We start from the raw sequence: 15,395 nt of genomic DNA on the forward strand, positions 1-15,395 counted from the left end.
TCACTGAAACCTTCAAAAGGTGATGATGGGGTGATAGGTGGTGACGGGTTAGAGTTCTAAATGTAGTTCTTTGTGGAGGGGGGTTTCAGAATGACTGTCTGTAGCTGCTGATCTTTCCCTCCGAAATCAAACTAATCGTTGTCTAACACTCAGAATCACAGACAGAAGGCTGGATGGTTTTTTAAATCCTGAATAGGTTTGAGGTCTCTGGTCCAAAGTCTCAGCCTGGCAGATGACTGGCTGCCAGGTCCAGAGGACCTTGATGAGGTCCATCAGAGACTCTACAGATCCTGAAGTCCAGCACCCAATGTGGAATTAAAGGTCCTGGAACATGGCGACTGACCATTAAAACCCTGGATGGGAGGTCAGGCTGCATAAGTTCTTTTCCCAGGAGAGACTCAGCTGGCTGCACTTCAAGGATATGGTTTTGAGAGGCAGTGCGTCCTTTGACTACCTGAGAAAATCTTTACAGCAATTTCATCAATAAATCACTCGATGAGTGATTTATGGACTGTCAGAGAATTGACTTCTTTGTGAGTAGCTCAGAGATTTAGCCAGCTGGTTGTAGAGCTGAAGGTTGAGGAGTCAGTTCTTCAGAGTGCCAGGTGTCAAACTTCACTGACCATCAAGAAATGAAGCCCAGACCTGAGGGACTCCACCTGGACTTGAGCGAGTCTTTGAGCGTAGCTTTAATTAGTAAGCATCTAAATTCTGTGACACTGTCTGGAATCGAATCCTTGAGTTGAACAGGTCCAGTCACAATGTGTCTCCAGGCTGAGCTGCCCTTTGGACCTGATCAACCACCATTTGACCAAACACTGAGGTCCTCAAATGAAGCCTCTCCCCCCATACTCCCCAGACTGTTCTCCCTGAGACCGAGTCCTGAACCTGAGACACTGTAAAAACCAATAGCTGCCCTGACGTACATAAATTAGTTCACTGTTCGCTGTGAGGTTATAAACAAAATGTCGTTATTTCTAGTATCTGTGACACAACAGTTACTTGCATGGTAAAAAAAAAGCACAAGACTTTGTGTTGAGAGTGAAGATAACTTTATTTTTATACTTCGACTCTTTTTAGGGATGATGAGGTAAGTTGGTAAGCATGGACAGTTTTCAATTTTTGATTTATTTCTATAAATGTGTACATTAAAGGACAATTCCAGGTAAATTCAACCTGGGGCTATAGTTTTCTAATATTTTGGGTCTTGAATGAATCTTAAGATTTTTCCTGAATTATTCTTGTCATGCAGTAGTCCTCTCTGTCCTCACATAGGCACAGCAGCTCAGAATGGGAGTGGACAGATCTTAAATCTCACCCTTTTTTTTTTTTCACAGATACTGTCAGATGGTTATTCAAACAAACCACTTGGTGTATGTTTGAATAGTCATCTGACATATTCTGCGAAAAAAAATTGTGTTCTGTGATGTACATAGCCTAAAGAGTCTAAGGTCCGTCTGCAATAGGAGCGATAAAACATCTTCAGATTCGTTCTTTTACACCAAAAATATTTGGAAACTATAGCCCCAGATTGAATTTGCCTGGGATTGTCCTGTAATACGTGTAAAGCATGCACATAGTAAGGAATATGTCAGTAGTTCTGAATAGTTGTTCTGAAAAAGAGAAAGAATTTCTTTAGTGAAACAGAAGATCCACTGATATATGTAGATGACTGAAGAGCTGCTTCGTCAACACGGGCCTCAGTGCACTGCAGGTGAGATGCCTGCATCTTATATTCTGGAGGATATTTCAGTTTAAGGAGTTGTAACTGGCAGTAGAACAGTTTTGGAGAACAATGCTGCACCTTAATTACACTAAATTGAGAGATTATCCTTAGTTCAAATTTCCTTTGAAAATTGTTCTTCCAGATGTGTTGGACCTGTAAGCAGTGCATCTTTTCTGCAGACAAGAGAGAACAGTTGTTAAAACATGGAATTTTTACTCGGCAATAACCAATACCATGTCTTCATGTGGATTGCTTGTGCACTTTCAAATCTTTTAAAGCACTCGAAATGCATTTATCTGTTTGGCATTTTCAATCTGACTTTGTAAGTAAACCCACAGTTGTGTTTAATTGCCAGTCATATGAATTCATGGAGCCCTGCACTGAAGATGAGTTTTTCAAACATTTACGCAGCCATTTAAAACTTGTACCTGTTGGTATGGTCCCAGAAATGTCGTGGTGGTTGAGTTTATACTTCACACTGTCATTTCAATTGTGGTGGACAGAAGCCAGTATTTGGTATGGCAGTAGCTGCACACAGCCTCTTAAACTAGTTTTAAACCCACACAATACGATTTTACAGTAGCATAATGTGTTAACAGACCTGAAGTGAAAGCGGCTCTGTGACTTTTTGAAATGTAAACTAGTGCCATCTTGTGTGGACCAACCCATTTTAACACCTTTGTTCCTTTTTCCACCTTGTGCACGCCAATCCTGTTTTCAGACCTTTGTGTCTTTTTCTAAAGTTTTTTATCGACTACTGTGCCACACTTAAGCTTGTCCTCACTGTTGAAAATAAGCACCTCAAAATCAGATGGATTTTTTTTCCCGAAACAATACTGATGCTGGAAATTCAACAATTGAATATATTGTTGATGTGTTGATATAAAAAGAATAAAAAAAGGGATATAATTGAAATTTTGACTGTGCTATTACCTTGATTTATTATGTTGAACTGTAAAGTTGATTATTTTAGGAGAAAATTGAACCTGTTTTTCATTCATGTATAGATATTTGAAGCACTTCGGTTACTGAAGTAACACTTATTTACTTCGAGTTGGTTTGCATGGTTTTAGCAAGTAAGTACAACATAGAAATGCTAAGTTACAGGGAATGTCAAATAGGTTAGTCCAACTTAAATAAGTGTGTTGTATGGACTACACACAGTCAAGTTCACATGCAATAGTTTAGTAGATTAAAATAGAAATTCTGAGAGAGTACATCTAAACTAAGTTGTCAAGTACACTCTACTTAATAGTTTCAGTTGCTTTAATTCATGTTTAAGTGTACTCCACTAAAGAAGCACTAGTTAGTACAACTTACAGTACCTATTTCTCTTTACTTGGTTTTTTAAGTGCAGTCGGTCTGCATGTTTTTTTTAAGTAGTGATAACTAATTTGATTTTACAGTGTAGTCTCGTGGGTTTTATTGATGAGTTGATGTATTCACATTTGAACCCCCCACCACTGGTGGGCGCTGTCCGTGTGCTGTCAGAGTTCATCAGATCAGGTGATCTAATCAGCTAGGTGGTGCCTTCAGGTGCTGCTCATTCAGCCTGACTGTGGTGGACTTTTGAGTGTATGAACATTTGAACACATCCAGCAGTTTGACAGAAATAAAGAGCTTGGGACAGGGAGCCTGAAGCTGCAGCTGTTCAGGTCCTTCAGGTCCAGCAGGTCCAGGTATGAGTACTGCTGCACTGTACAGCCACTACATTAATGTTGCCATCAAAAGTGTACTAACACTTCTGTGTTAAATCCAAAGAGTTGGTGTTGTTGGAATTTCCACTGCAATTTCCCAGTCTGGGATAAATAAAGTATCTATCTATCTATCTATCTATCTTGACTGACTCAGAGAAACAGAGTGTGTCTGAACTGTGCACACGTTCAGTTCACATGAAGACTCTTTATTTCGATAATCATGAGCAAGAAGCACGAAACTGCACTTTTAAAAGAGACAGAAGATCAGGATGATTTAGAGAAAAGAAGCGAAATCCACCTGAAACAAAGTCAGCTGTTAAAATGACAATCATGCTGAAAACCTTCTAAAGGCTTCCAGCCTCAAAGATGCAAACCACAGATCTTGATTGAAGTTTCTGAAAAAAGAGAAATCTGGTTGAAGGCAAAGATGATACTGGTCAGTGAGTTTGTCCACTGAGGTGGATACAGTTTTGGTTTCAGCAGAAGTTCAGGATGAAGGTGTTGAAGAACTCTTATCCTGAGGAAAAGACAGTGGAGCCAGACTGAGGAAATAAATGTGGAGAAGAACAGGTTGAATTCAGGATGTGAGCTGCAGGAAACACATGAACAAACTGAGCAACCAAGAAAGAAACTGAATATTTACTGTTCATTTGCCACACTGTTTTGTGGCGAGTTGTGTTTCAGAGAGAATCGCACCGTCACAGCTGGAAGCGGCTGTCGAAACAAACAAAAAGAAACCCTCAGCAGAGCTATTTGGATGAACTCAACATGTCAGCAGATATAAAATGATAGAAAAACATCTTTCTAAACTCAGAGAGGTCAGCAGAAAATTCATGTGACATGTTGGACCTGGAGGTCAGAGAGCTTTAAGGACAATATGGACTGAGAATCAAGTCTGAGCTGAGGCCTTTCTTCATTTTCTAACTGCTGTCTGGACTCAACTGTTTCCTGTTTGTGCTGACCACGGCGATGCTCAGTGTTCCGTCGGAAAAGTGTGCTGTGGTGAGTTTTAGGGGGGACTCAGGTGGTCTCTGGGGGGCGTCGGTGAGTCCTCAGGGTGTGTAATGATGACGTGCTCTCTGCGTGATGGACAGACCTTCACCTCTGTATCTGCAGAGTAAATGTTTGTTCTGACTGTGTTCAGATCGATGGACACTCGGAGGGACGCAGCGTTTGTCCTTTTATTCCTTCCTGATCAGGTCTTTGCTGCTGTTTGTTTGTTTCATTCAGTGGCTCAGTGCAGCTGCTGAGTCTCTAACCTGTGAACAGAGGAGATGTGGGTCTGAGTGCTGACCTTTGACCTCAGTGATGTCTGCTCGTTTACACAGCTGATGATCTCAAACAGCTTGGGGACAAAAGTTCATACGGTCACTGCTGGTGCCATGACAAAGGTTTCATCAATGTGAGCCTCAGAACACACCTCACTGCTGATGACCTCACAGAGCGATTGACGCCCCCATCAGGACGCACCCTGAACCAAGGTGGTCTTTGAATGCAACACTGATTTACTTCAAACAAATGACGCTTTCTTTCAATTGTTTAGAGCCTGAAGCTTCAGAGTGTGGCTTTGCTTCGCTTTGAGCTCGATGACTCTTCATTTGTGAATCTGTGGACTGATAAAGAAAATGATCAATTGATTAGTCTGTTGTATCTTCTCCAGAACAAAATGCTGCACACACAACTCTGTTGATCCATGAGCTACGTTTTCCTGATAGCACTCAGATACCTTCATTCACTGCAGAGTTTAAATACTTCAACCCCCCCAGACCCCGCCCTCACACAGAGGTGGACAGAGTTGCAAACAGCTGGATCAGACAAGTGTTCCTAATAAATTGGACACAGAGAGCATGTTGGTGCTGAACGCAGCAGGGTGAGTCAAAGTAAACAGATGAGCGACTCACCAGCCTGGTTCATACTTTGACCCTGCGGTCAATACCCCCCCCACCAGAGATTTGCTGAGAGACACAGACTGTAGAAGGAGTCTACTGGATCTGGTTCTGAGATTCTGCTCCGAGGTCTGGATCATGGCGGGGCTGGCATCCAAACCAGCTGCTGTTCTTCTGCTGCTCGTCCTGCACAGCTGCCTGGCAGACCATGGTACCCCCCCATTTCATCTCTTCTGACTGTGGTAGGAGCGAAGGGTTCTGTCTGGGAAGGTGCCGCTGTAGTTGGAGGCAGACAGTTGCCGTGGTTATGCTCATTAAAAGGTGGTGATAATCAGTTTGACCTGGGGGTCAAACTGTTTTCTGTTTTTCTTTTCTTCTCTTCTGACATGAAAGTTGAAGTCTTGAACATGAATCATAAGACACCAGCGTAACCATGGCAGATTCGAACAGGAAGTCCAACAGGGAAAAAGTGTAAAAAATACACAAAGGACAGACAGTTGACTTCTGTACAGAGTTGTGTGTCTTTGAGATAAAATCTGAGCCCATCATCAGCTAATGTCTGTCTGCAGTGTTCCTCGACAGTCAGCGGGCCTCGCAGGTTTTGGTGCGGAACAGACGAGCCAATCAGATCTTTGAGGAGATGAAACCAGGTAACTGAAGGTCTCATCAGTGCTGAGTGATTCTGGACTACATCTGGGGCTGGTTCGGTGGACTCTGGGGGTTCAGATGGATGTGTTGTGGTCCACAGGGAACCTGGAGAGGGAGTGTGTGGAGGAGATATGTGACCATGAGGAGGCCAGAGAGGTGTTTGAACAGACAGATAAAACGGTACGCTCCATCAGGTCTAACTGATTCCTCAGAGATCCTGAGACATGCTCAATGTAACATTTCTCTGTCGCCCAGGAGACCTTCTGGACCAAGTACCTGGGTGAGTCCTGTTCGCCTGTCCTCTGTGGACATGGACCGGACACAGACACTGCAGGAAGTACTCAGAGCATACAACACAATAATCAATCAATACTCCGTAATAATGATGGACGGACAACATCAGACAGTGTCCACTGATCAACACAAACTAACTCAGTTCATTTCATCTTTATTTTCTCAGTTTGAGTCTTTTTCTCTTCTGATCAGTTTTAACTTCGTCTCCCTGAATACACACGAGCAAAGTCCACAAATACACAACTGAGTACACAACTCTGACTACACAAACTTTGCTAACTATCTGTCTGACTGCATGTCTCTCTCTCTGTCTGTCTCTCTCTGCAGACTGTAAAGGAACTGAGTTGTCCAGGACTAAGGACACCATAGAGATAGTGAGACAGTGTATTGAAGGTAAACTGAGAGACAAACTCACAGTTCATCAGAGACAATAGACACACTTTGACGTGTGTGTGTGTGTCTGTTTGTCTGTCTGTCTTTCTGTCCTCAGGTCAGTGTATTTCTGGGACGGGGGTGAACTATGAAGGACACATCAACATCACAACATCAGGGAGACAATGTCAACATTGGAGACACAGCTTCCCCCACCCCATCATGAGGTAACAACCTGTCTGTCACTCCGTCCGTCTGCCCATCCATGCCCCTCTCTGTTGAGCTGTCTCTCTGTCATTCTGTTGGTCCACCTGTCTGTCTGCAGAGAGTTTAATGTGTCGGAGCCGAACAGTAATCTGAAGGAGAACTTCTGTCGTAACCCTGACAACCGTCCCGAAGGTCCCTGGTGTTTCACCAGAGACCCCACAGTCCAGAAGGAATCCTGCAGGGTCCCCAAATGTGGCAAGTATCAGGACTACAGAGCACAACTAAAATCACTGTTACACAACTACACACTCAAGACACAATACCAAGAGGGGGTGATGGACATCTGTCTTCCTGTCCAGGTGAAGTCTTTGTCCCGCCCACTGTGGTCCTGGAACAGGTCCGCAGTTCTGGTCCGTGTTTACCCAACTTTGGCATAGACTACGTCGGGGACTTGGACGTGACCCTGAGCGGCCGCAGGTGTCTGCAGTGGTCCCTTCCTGCTGTCACGGCTCTGTCCAAGGACAAGGACTTCATCCCTGAGGTGGTCCTCCAGGACAACAAGTGCCGTAACCCTGACAACGACCCAGAGGGGCCCTGGTGCTACGTGGATGTGGCAGGAAACATAACCGTGGACTTCTGTGACCTTACGCTCTGTGGTAACACAACACGGACCGACACACAGCCACTTGGTGTTCCCTCCGAAAACGGTCCAGGTGTCATCTGACCTGTCTGTCTCCACCTGTCTGTCTCTCAGAGGACTCTCTGCTGGGCGACCTGCTGATCGAGACGGGGGGCATGGAGCGCTCTGTCCTTGGATCCACCAAGAAGACTTTCTTCAACCCCCGGTCCTTTGGACGGGGGGAGGATGGTGAGTCTCTGCACTGTGATTGGCTCAACATCATCATCCAATCAACTGATGTACAGCTGATTTCTTCACTTGTTCAGCTACTTGACTGACCGGTAAGATGGTGGCCCTGACTGCTGTGACCTTTTGCAGAGTGTGGATTGCGGCCGCTGTTCGAGAAGCTCAACAAGCAGGACACCAACGAGGATGAACTGCTGGAGTCCTACAGAGACAAACGGATTGTTGGGGGCGACGACGCTGAGGTGGCCTCAGCACCATGGTAACCACCCTTAACACCAACAGGCTATCACCACAGTAACCACATTGTGCCACAATCACCTGTCACCATAGTAACCAAACTTTACAAACATTGAGACCTAGGTCTGAAAATGGTCAAACATTCACCTACTTTTTGCAACTTTGATTGAAAGCATGACTCTGTGACCCTCGTGGTTCCCATGACGACCTTCGGCCCAGCCGCTCACATGGTTCCGTGTCCACAGGCAGGTGATGCTGTACAAGCGCAGCCCCCAGGAGCTGCTGTGTGGAGCCAGTCTGATCAGTGACCAATGGATCCTCACTGCAGCTCACTGCATCCTGTATCCGCCCTGGAACAAGAACTTCACCAGCAAGGACATTCTGGTCCGCCTGGGGAAACACAACCGGGCCAAGTAAGGCCGTCCTTACCCGACCAATCAGGACACAGCTGGGCAGGACTGACTATGTCCTCACTTTTCAGGTTCGAGCGTGGCATAGAGAAAATTGTAGCCATTGATGAAATCATCGTCCATCCCAAATACAACTGGAAGGAAAACCTGAACCGGGACATCGCCTTACTGCACCTGAGAAGACCGGTGAACTTCACTGATGAGATCTTCCCCATATGTCTGCCCAGCAGGAAGGTCGCCCAGAAGTAAGACACAGAAACACTCCTGTCCTCAGTCCCAGCTGAAGGCTGGTCCAAAGCAGTCTAGGTGTTTCCATCTTGAGACCTGGCCCAACCAGACTGAGGACTTGACTGTTTGCTTAATGAGTTCTCTCAGGTTCTGACTGTTGTTCCTCTTCAGCCTGATGGCTGAGGGCTATAAGGGACGAGTTACCGGCTGGGGGAACCTGAAGGAAACCTGGAACCCCTCAGCAAGAAATTTACCCACAGTCCTTCAGCAAATCCACCTGCCCATCGTGGACCAGGACATCTGCCGCCGCTCCACTTCAGTCCGGATCACAGACAACATGTTCTGTGCAGGTAACGATCCTGTTAAACATTTATTCCTCAAGATGGACTGGACATGAATTTCCCCTCTGAAGACCCAGATGATCCATCAGGAAGGATCAGAGTTCTTCTGGCCTGTCCTAACTGCCCTGTCCTCCACGAGGTCCAGAGTCCACATCGGACAGGCGTCCTTTAATCTGTGCCTGTGTTGCAGGTTACAAACCAGAGGACACCCACCGTGGAGACGCCTGTGAGGGAGACAGCGGTGGACCGTTTGTGATGAAGGTGAACAGACACACACTTTGCTCTCAGTTAATGCTGTACGAACCGTAACAGCTGCTTCATGGAGGCAGATCCAGCTCCAGGTTCTACCCAGACCCTGGAGGACCTGGTCCTGGTCAGTATCACCAAGCTGCAGCCCTTTAACTCAAAAACACTGCATCTAATTACGCAATATGTTTTTGCATCACAAAGTGCTTCTTTGGTTTGAGACTGGGATAAAATTCACTCCCACCATTCTTTGCTGCACCTGACAATGTGCTCATATCCACTGTGTAACGTTCTGATGCTCTGATTGGCTGATATTAGGATTTTAAATAAAGTTTATTCTCTTTGAATGAGCAATTTCAGAGTAATACCCTGCTACCCCAACAGGAGGCAGTAAACTATAGGAGCTTATTGAACTGATGATCCATATGAGTGTATGACAGTGAAATTCAGATAAAATACTAACAGCTGACTTTATTAAAGCAGCAGCAGCTTCTCACAGCTGTCTGGATGTACAGAATTTATTAAATGATTAATTTCTCAGTGATGGGTCAGTTTTCCTTTAGAGGACAGTGAACATCTCTGTGCTGCATTTACTGAGTGTCCCACTGTGTGTTCTGTTCAGTACCCGGAGGAGAACCGCTGGTATCAGATGGGCATCGTGTCGTGGGGCGAAGGCTGCGACCGGGACGGGAAGTATGGCTTCTACACCCACCTGTTCAGGATGCGCAGGTGGATGAGGAAGATAATCGAAAACGTGGGAGGCGGCGACGATGACTGAACGGTGACACACGAGTTCTTCACTTCCTGTTCTTCGTGTGCCAATGATCCTGATTAAGTTTGTAAAGGTTTCCAATAAAAGCTGTGAAATCACCTGTTCATTTGACACAGCAGCTTTTATAGAACAGATACAAAATCTCCATGGCAACCAGCAGTCAATCTTCAGTCAACAGTCTGCCACCTTAACACGAGTAGAAGAAATCCGACCATCTTACAAATCCGTATGTGAGCGAGTGCACACACATCAGGACACAGTGATGATGACAAAGGTCACTGAACAGCAGTGACAGTTACCATGGTGACCAGTTTCGGGCTTTCAGCACATTAGTGTCTCGTGATCAGGTCAGCGGGGTCATGGCACAGTTGATGCCATGACCCCGCCCCCATGTGACGCAGCTGTGAAATGGCTCACAGCTGCATCACATCTCAGGATCTGGACTTGGTATTCACAATAATCATCAATAGTGCTGATCTCCTGCTGCTTAGGTTATCAAATTGGCTTCATTCAGGTAGATTGTTGTCGCTCTGACTGACAATGATCATCTTTAATCAATAGTTATCGCTGATAATTATCAGTTTCAAACAACAAATCTCCAGATTCACTGAAGGTGTTGGAACTGATCTGGGTACAGGTCAGGTGAAGAGGCTGCTTCTCGACAGACTCTCACTTAATGTTAAGCACCTGAGCAGCAGGAAGTCAGGACATCAACATGTGACTTCATCTGAACGTCACTTATTACTCCTCAGTCTGTCTGTAGAAACAGGTGATGACGTCGCCTCAAGCATCGTCCGCCGGCTGCTCCTCCACCTCGCCATCAGTGCCCCGGTGCGTCAGCAGGTGTCTGGTCAGGTGGGTCTTGCGGGTGTAGCTCTTGGGGCAGTAGACACAGGCGTAGGGACGGACGTTGCTGTGAGACAATATGTGTTTTTTCAGGTCAAACTTCCTCCGCAGACATTTCCCACACTCAGGACATGAGAACGGCTTCTCCCCTGCAGCACCGACACACAACAGACAATCATGAGTGTGTGTGACGGCCATTAACAGGTGAACAGATGATGGGAGGTCCAGAGCGGACCCATAAACCTGGACCTGGTCCCTGAGACCAGACTCTCTTACCGGTGTGGATCCTGCGGTGCTCGGTCAGGTGACAGGAAATGGAAAAGGCCTTCCCACAGTCCTGGCAGACATAGGGCCGCTCTCCTGTGTGAGTCCTCATGTGCTTCTGCAGGTCACCTCCAGATGGCCAGCCCTTCCCACACACCGTGCACACATATGGGCGCTCCCCTGTGTGCCGCCGTACGTGCACATTGAGGCCGGCAAGTGCGGTGAAGTCTTTGGGGCAGTAGGGGCAGCGGTAGGGCCGCTCCCCGGTATGTGTCCTCAGGTGGCCCTCCAGTCCATCCCGGGTCTTAAAGCGTTTGCCACACTGCGGACACAGGAAGCGGCTCTCGGCACTGTGGCTGGCCCGGTGCGAGTGCAGGCCGGTCAGGGAGCCATACGTCTTGTTGCACTGGTCACACTGGTACGAGCGGAAAGTGTGTGTGCGCTGGTGGATACGTAGCTGGGTCACACCTGGAGAGCAGGGACCAATCAGATGGTTCTCTCACGACAACAAAAATAAATGTTCAGTGAGCAGCTCATTCTGTCTGATCTGGATCAACGTGGCTCTGAGGTCACAGATCATACACTGCTCCTCCCACACATCTACCTTTGTACGTACCTGAGAAGGTCTGCTCACAGAAGCGGCAGCTGTAGCTCGGCTCCACCCCCTCCACAGAGTGCGTTTGCAGGTGTCGCAGCAGCTGTGTCTGTGAGCTGAATGTCTGCTCACACACGGTGCAGGTGAGGTTGGGCAGCCGGTGTTGCAGCCTGTGGGCGTCTCTTTCTTTGGCTGACTCAAACACTTTATCACACCTGCTGCAGGTGAAGCCTCCTCTGTCCAGGTGAGTCTGCTTGTGATTGGTAAGGCTGGACAGGTGGTGGAACTCCTTGTCACACTGGCCACACTGGTAAACTGGGCGGGCCCGGTGGCTCCGCTGGTGCGACAGGAGCTCGGCTTTGGTTCTGAAGACAGCATTGCACTGGAAACAGGAGTGGGTCCGGATGGCCCGGGGCTCTGGGACAGAGGGCTTTGGGGGACAGGGCTCCTGGTCATGATCGGGTTGAGTCTGTAGGTTCACAGCTCCCGTCATCGTTAAGGCCGAACCACAGGACTTATTGGTCCGCAGGTGACGGATCACCTGTCAACAGTCACACTGATGAGCTGAGTGGACTCTGTGGATGGGTAATGTGCTGGACTCAAGACCAGATCCAGCTCCAGACTGGGTCTGACGGGGTCTGGAGCAGGACCAGGTTGAGCCGCAGTTCAGGTGAAGACACTCACCTGAGAGCGGTAGATGAAACATTTGCCACACTGAGGACACTTGTGAGCCACTCGCTGAGAATTATGGGAAATGCTGAACAGAGCATTAGCTGTGACCTCTGAGCAAGACTGATCTAGTTGGTCAACTGTGAAGGAAAGGCAGACATAAATAAGGTGTGTGTGTGTGTGTGTGTGTGTGTGTGCGTGCGTGCGCGCGCGCGCTTTACCTGTACCTTCTGACTGGTCTGCTAAGTCTCCAGGTGATTCCTTCAACCTGCCAGGAAACAGTAATAATTTATTTTGAAGGTTCTGTAACTTCCTCCAATATTTAAGAATTTACTCTCATAAAAAGAGTTCATTGATCAATTCATCTTCATCAGTGATGATGATGAATATGTGGGATTCACATTAAATGAATCTGTAAATGCTGTTTTTAAAAAAAAAAAAAAAAAGCAAAGCATCTGACCCGTCCACTTCCACCATCACAAGTGAGACGGAGCATTTCTCTGTGACAGCTACTGAGCTCTCATTGGACGACTCCTGCTCGGTTTGCGACTCGTTCTGACCATTCACAGGCTCCTCCACCTCTTCCTGTTCGTCCTCCGTCGTTACGACCACCTCCACCTTCACCAGCTCCACATCCAGCCTCACCGAACTCTCCAAAGGAAGAAACTCCACTTGGACCTGTTTGTCAGCAGGCGGAGACTGAGGATTGTTCAGTTTGTTGAAGAGTGGGTGGGACCAAGCGGCAAGGAGGACCTTTTCTGTGTCACAACACACTGAGGACAAAAATGAACACCATCAGTTAATGTCACTATCTTCTTCTTGTCGAGTTTCTGAGCTCTAATACCTGAGGTGGTCGCTCTTCCCAACGAGCAGCTCTGATTGGTCAGCAGCTCCCTCAGGTCCTCCAGACCCGCCTCCTGCAGACAGTCATCAAGACCACCGGGGGTGGCATCGAGCCAGGATGCAGCCTGAACCACACAAAGACAAAAACTCCCAGAGTTAACCCCATTAGTGGTCTGCTAAACCTGGACCTGGTCCTCCATCTTGACCTCCTTGTGGGCCTAAACCTGTCGCTGCACACCTGTCTGAAGTCAGGCACAGGAAACATCTGCTCGATCCTGGACAGGAAGTCAGATACAAGGGACTGGAGGGCGGAGTCATAGCTATGGTCAAAGACCTCCTGAAACAAGCCAGCACACAGGAGATTTTGGAGGCGGGGGACACGTGCCATAAAAACAGCATCAGTATGCACAAACAGACACAGATGAGGATGATGAGTGATGAAGACTGACCTGCAGGAGGCGCTGTGTGTCTGCAGGACTCTGTCTCACTCTGTCAGTCAGAGTCATCAGAGCTGAGCACCACCTATCCTCATGTCCGTCCACCTGTCCATCGTCCTGCTGGAACAAAAGATGTGTTGATCAGTCCTGAGTTTGAGGCCCATATGAAAGTTAACTGTAGTCATCAACTGTAAGGACGGCACAGCAGAGCCCTACTTGCTCACCATTGCCTTGGCGACAGAGCGGATCCTGTCCAGGTGAGCACTGATGGCCTGGGGAGCAGGATCAGAGAGCGTCACCTGAGGCAGGAAGAGAGTGAAGACATCACTTCCAGCTGTGATTCACTGTAAACTGTTTGGTTGTATTGAACACAGACCTTGGCCCTCAGAGCCAGCAGCAGCAGCTTCCTCTGCTGGTCCGTCAGCAGCTGGGGGACTGCCTCGGTTACCAGGGAAACAAAGTCCTCCAACATCCCATAATGCTTCACACTCTGCTGCTGAGCAACCTGCCACATCGCTGCTGTCAGCAGACGGAGAGGGGAAACGAGAAGGCGCAGGGAGGAGAGGGATGGTGGGGGGGCTGAGGGAAACGTGTCATGACGAGAAGCAAAAAGACATTTTATTAATAACATTAACAATAATTCACATGGAGCTCCGTCCGTTTACTGGATTTAATAAGAGCCAACCTGCCTGTAACCATCATTATCATTATTCAGTTTAATTTGCTGAGGGTTTGACAGAGCTTTCAAAATGATCCTATTCTGTATTTTAGGGACGTCACACTGTCACAGCAGGCAGAAATAATGATGCTCATTGAGGTGTTTCCACGTCTTAATGCTATAATTCGTTGATATATTGTTGATGTTGGTGGTTGAAGGAACAAACAAACAGATCAACAATCTGCAGACTAAATATCGACAGTCTGGGGTCTGGTGCTTTTCTTTTTCTCTTTCAATTCAAATGGCGGCCAACAAAGAACCAGGAATTTATGATTGAAAAATTGTTCATTTTTAAGTTTGTCTGAAAATGTGACCCAATCAGACTCCTTTTAGAAACTTCAGTATTTAAGGATTCGCTTCTCGATAGTGAATAAGCAATAAGAACTTGATTATAATCATATAAGACCACGTCTCCATTAATTATAACTCATTTTAGTTTTGGCTTTTGATGGCTGAATGAATATTTTTATGATATGAAAACGTGTTGTGTCTGTCAGGAGTGACACTAGTCCCACCAATAAAAATAACCCCCCTATCGATAACTTTATGATTTCTGACATAAAACCGTTTAATATGTGACACAAGTCCACCGAAATAGATACTGACTACGGCAGATTGTTCACAGCTGTTAGTAATGTGTTTTATTGTGTATTTTGCGTTTTTTAAGCTAAACATAATTAAAATGCTATTTTATGAACGAAGTTCGGTTCGACTTAAGTTACTCGCCCAGAAAGAGTTGCTAACACGCTAAGAACGGCACAGCTGGCGGTAAAGAGGCAGTAAAGTGATGGAGACCCGGAGCAGCACCTACCCATCCTGCTCCCACCGACTCTCACCGGGTCACCGACCGACCGACACCGACACAAAACCCCGGCTAGCCACCCAGCTAACAGCTAACTGTTGTTTACAGTCCGGCCGGCCGAAGTTCCGCCCACAGCGGAACTTAACGTCCCGTCATGAGACACACTTCCGGTTTCACCTGCTCACGGCGTAAACAAAGATTAAAATACACAGCACGCTTTTGTTTGTCGTTAACGTTTGTAACAAAAACACTGAAAGGGCAAGTTAGAGATAAACATGCGCTTCAGTCCTCA

General features: G+C 46.9%; 2 protein-coding genes across 5 annotated transcripts; one reads left to right on the forward strand and one right to left on the reverse strand.

The window, feature by feature from the left end:
- Positions 1–5,447: 5,447 nt before the first annotated feature.
- On the forward strand, positions 5,448–9,935 carry f2 (coagulation factor II (thrombin)). Its single transcript, XM_029522496.1, has 15 exons — positions 5,448–5,520; positions 5,879–5,959; positions 6,058–6,137; positions 6,213–6,237; positions 6,579–6,644; positions 6,742–6,850; positions 6,949–7,085; positions 7,190–7,486; positions 7,585–7,698; positions 7,828–7,954; positions 8,178–8,345; positions 8,414–8,587; positions 8,742–8,920; positions 9,102–9,172; positions 9,780–9,935. The coding sequence occupies exons 1-15, from the start codon at positions 5,448–5,450 to the stop codon at positions 9,933–9,935; spliced, it is 1,857 nt and encodes a 618-aa protein (XP_029378356.1).
- Positions 9,648–15,249, reverse strand: LOC115052111 (zinc finger protein ZFMSA12A-like). Of its 4 annotated transcripts, XM_029516065.1 has the most exons (12): positions 15,113–15,249; positions 13,960–14,162; positions 13,808–13,882; positions 13,596–13,703; positions 13,385–13,483; positions 13,148–13,271; positions 12,764–13,076; positions 12,525–12,571; positions 12,319–12,443; positions 11,656–12,175; positions 11,052–11,507; positions 9,648–10,924 (listed from the first exon to the last, which is right to left on the reverse strand). In XM_029516065.1, the coding sequence occupies exons 1-12, from the start codon at positions 15,114–15,116 to the stop codon at positions 10,713–10,715; spliced, it is 2,286 nt and encodes a 761-aa protein (XP_029371925.1). In that variant the 5' UTR covers positions 15,117–15,249; the 3' UTR covers positions 9,648–10,712. The 4 variants fall into 4 exon arrangements, with proteins under 4 accessions (XP_029371925.1, XP_029371908.1, XP_029371917.1 ...); XM_029516048.1 differs by having other exon boundaries at positions 13,596–13,700; positions 13,960–15,231; XM_029516057.1 differs by having other exon boundaries at positions 12,531–12,571; positions 13,960–15,231.
- Between the last annotated feature and the right edge of the window lie 146 nt (positions 15,250–15,395).

Source organism: Echeneis naucrates, chromosome 2 (genome assembly GCF_900963305.1).
Source record: "Echeneis naucrates chromosome 2, fEcheNa1.1, whole genome shotgun sequence".
Lineage (NCBI taxonomy): Eukaryota > Metazoa > Chordata > Actinopteri > Carangiformes > Echeneidae > Echeneis > Echeneis naucrates.

What these genes read in the sequence shown, in the direction of transcription:
- f2 (XM_029522496.1), top strand. Translation starts at nt 5,448, where the DNA reads ATGGCGGGGCTGGCATCCAAACCAGCTGCTGTTCTTCTGCTGCTCGTC. An exon ending in TTGAACAGACAGATAAAACG is followed by an intron (nt 6,138 to 6,212) that starts GTACGCTCCATC and finishes TCTGTCGCCCAG; the next exon opens with GAGACCTTCTGGACCAAGTA. An exon ending in GTGGACCGTTTGTGATGAAG is followed by an intron (nt 9,173 to 9,779) that starts GTGAACAGACAC and finishes TGTTCTGTTCAG; the next exon opens with TACCCGGAGGAGAACCGCTG.
- LOC115052111 (XM_029516039.1), bottom strand. Translation starts at nt 14,214, where the DNA reads ATGTTATTAATAAAATGTCTTTTTGCTTCTCGTCATGACACGTTTCCC. An exon ending in AGACCAGTCAGAAGGTACAG is followed by an intron (nt 12,444 to 12,524) that starts GTAAAGCGCGCG and finishes TTTCCTTCACAG; the next exon opens with TTGACCAACTAGATCAGTCT. An exon ending in CTGTGAGCAGACCTTCTCAG is followed by an intron (nt 11,508 to 11,655) that starts GTACGTACAAAG and finishes CCTGCTCTCCAG; the next exon opens with GTGTGACCCAGCTACGTATC.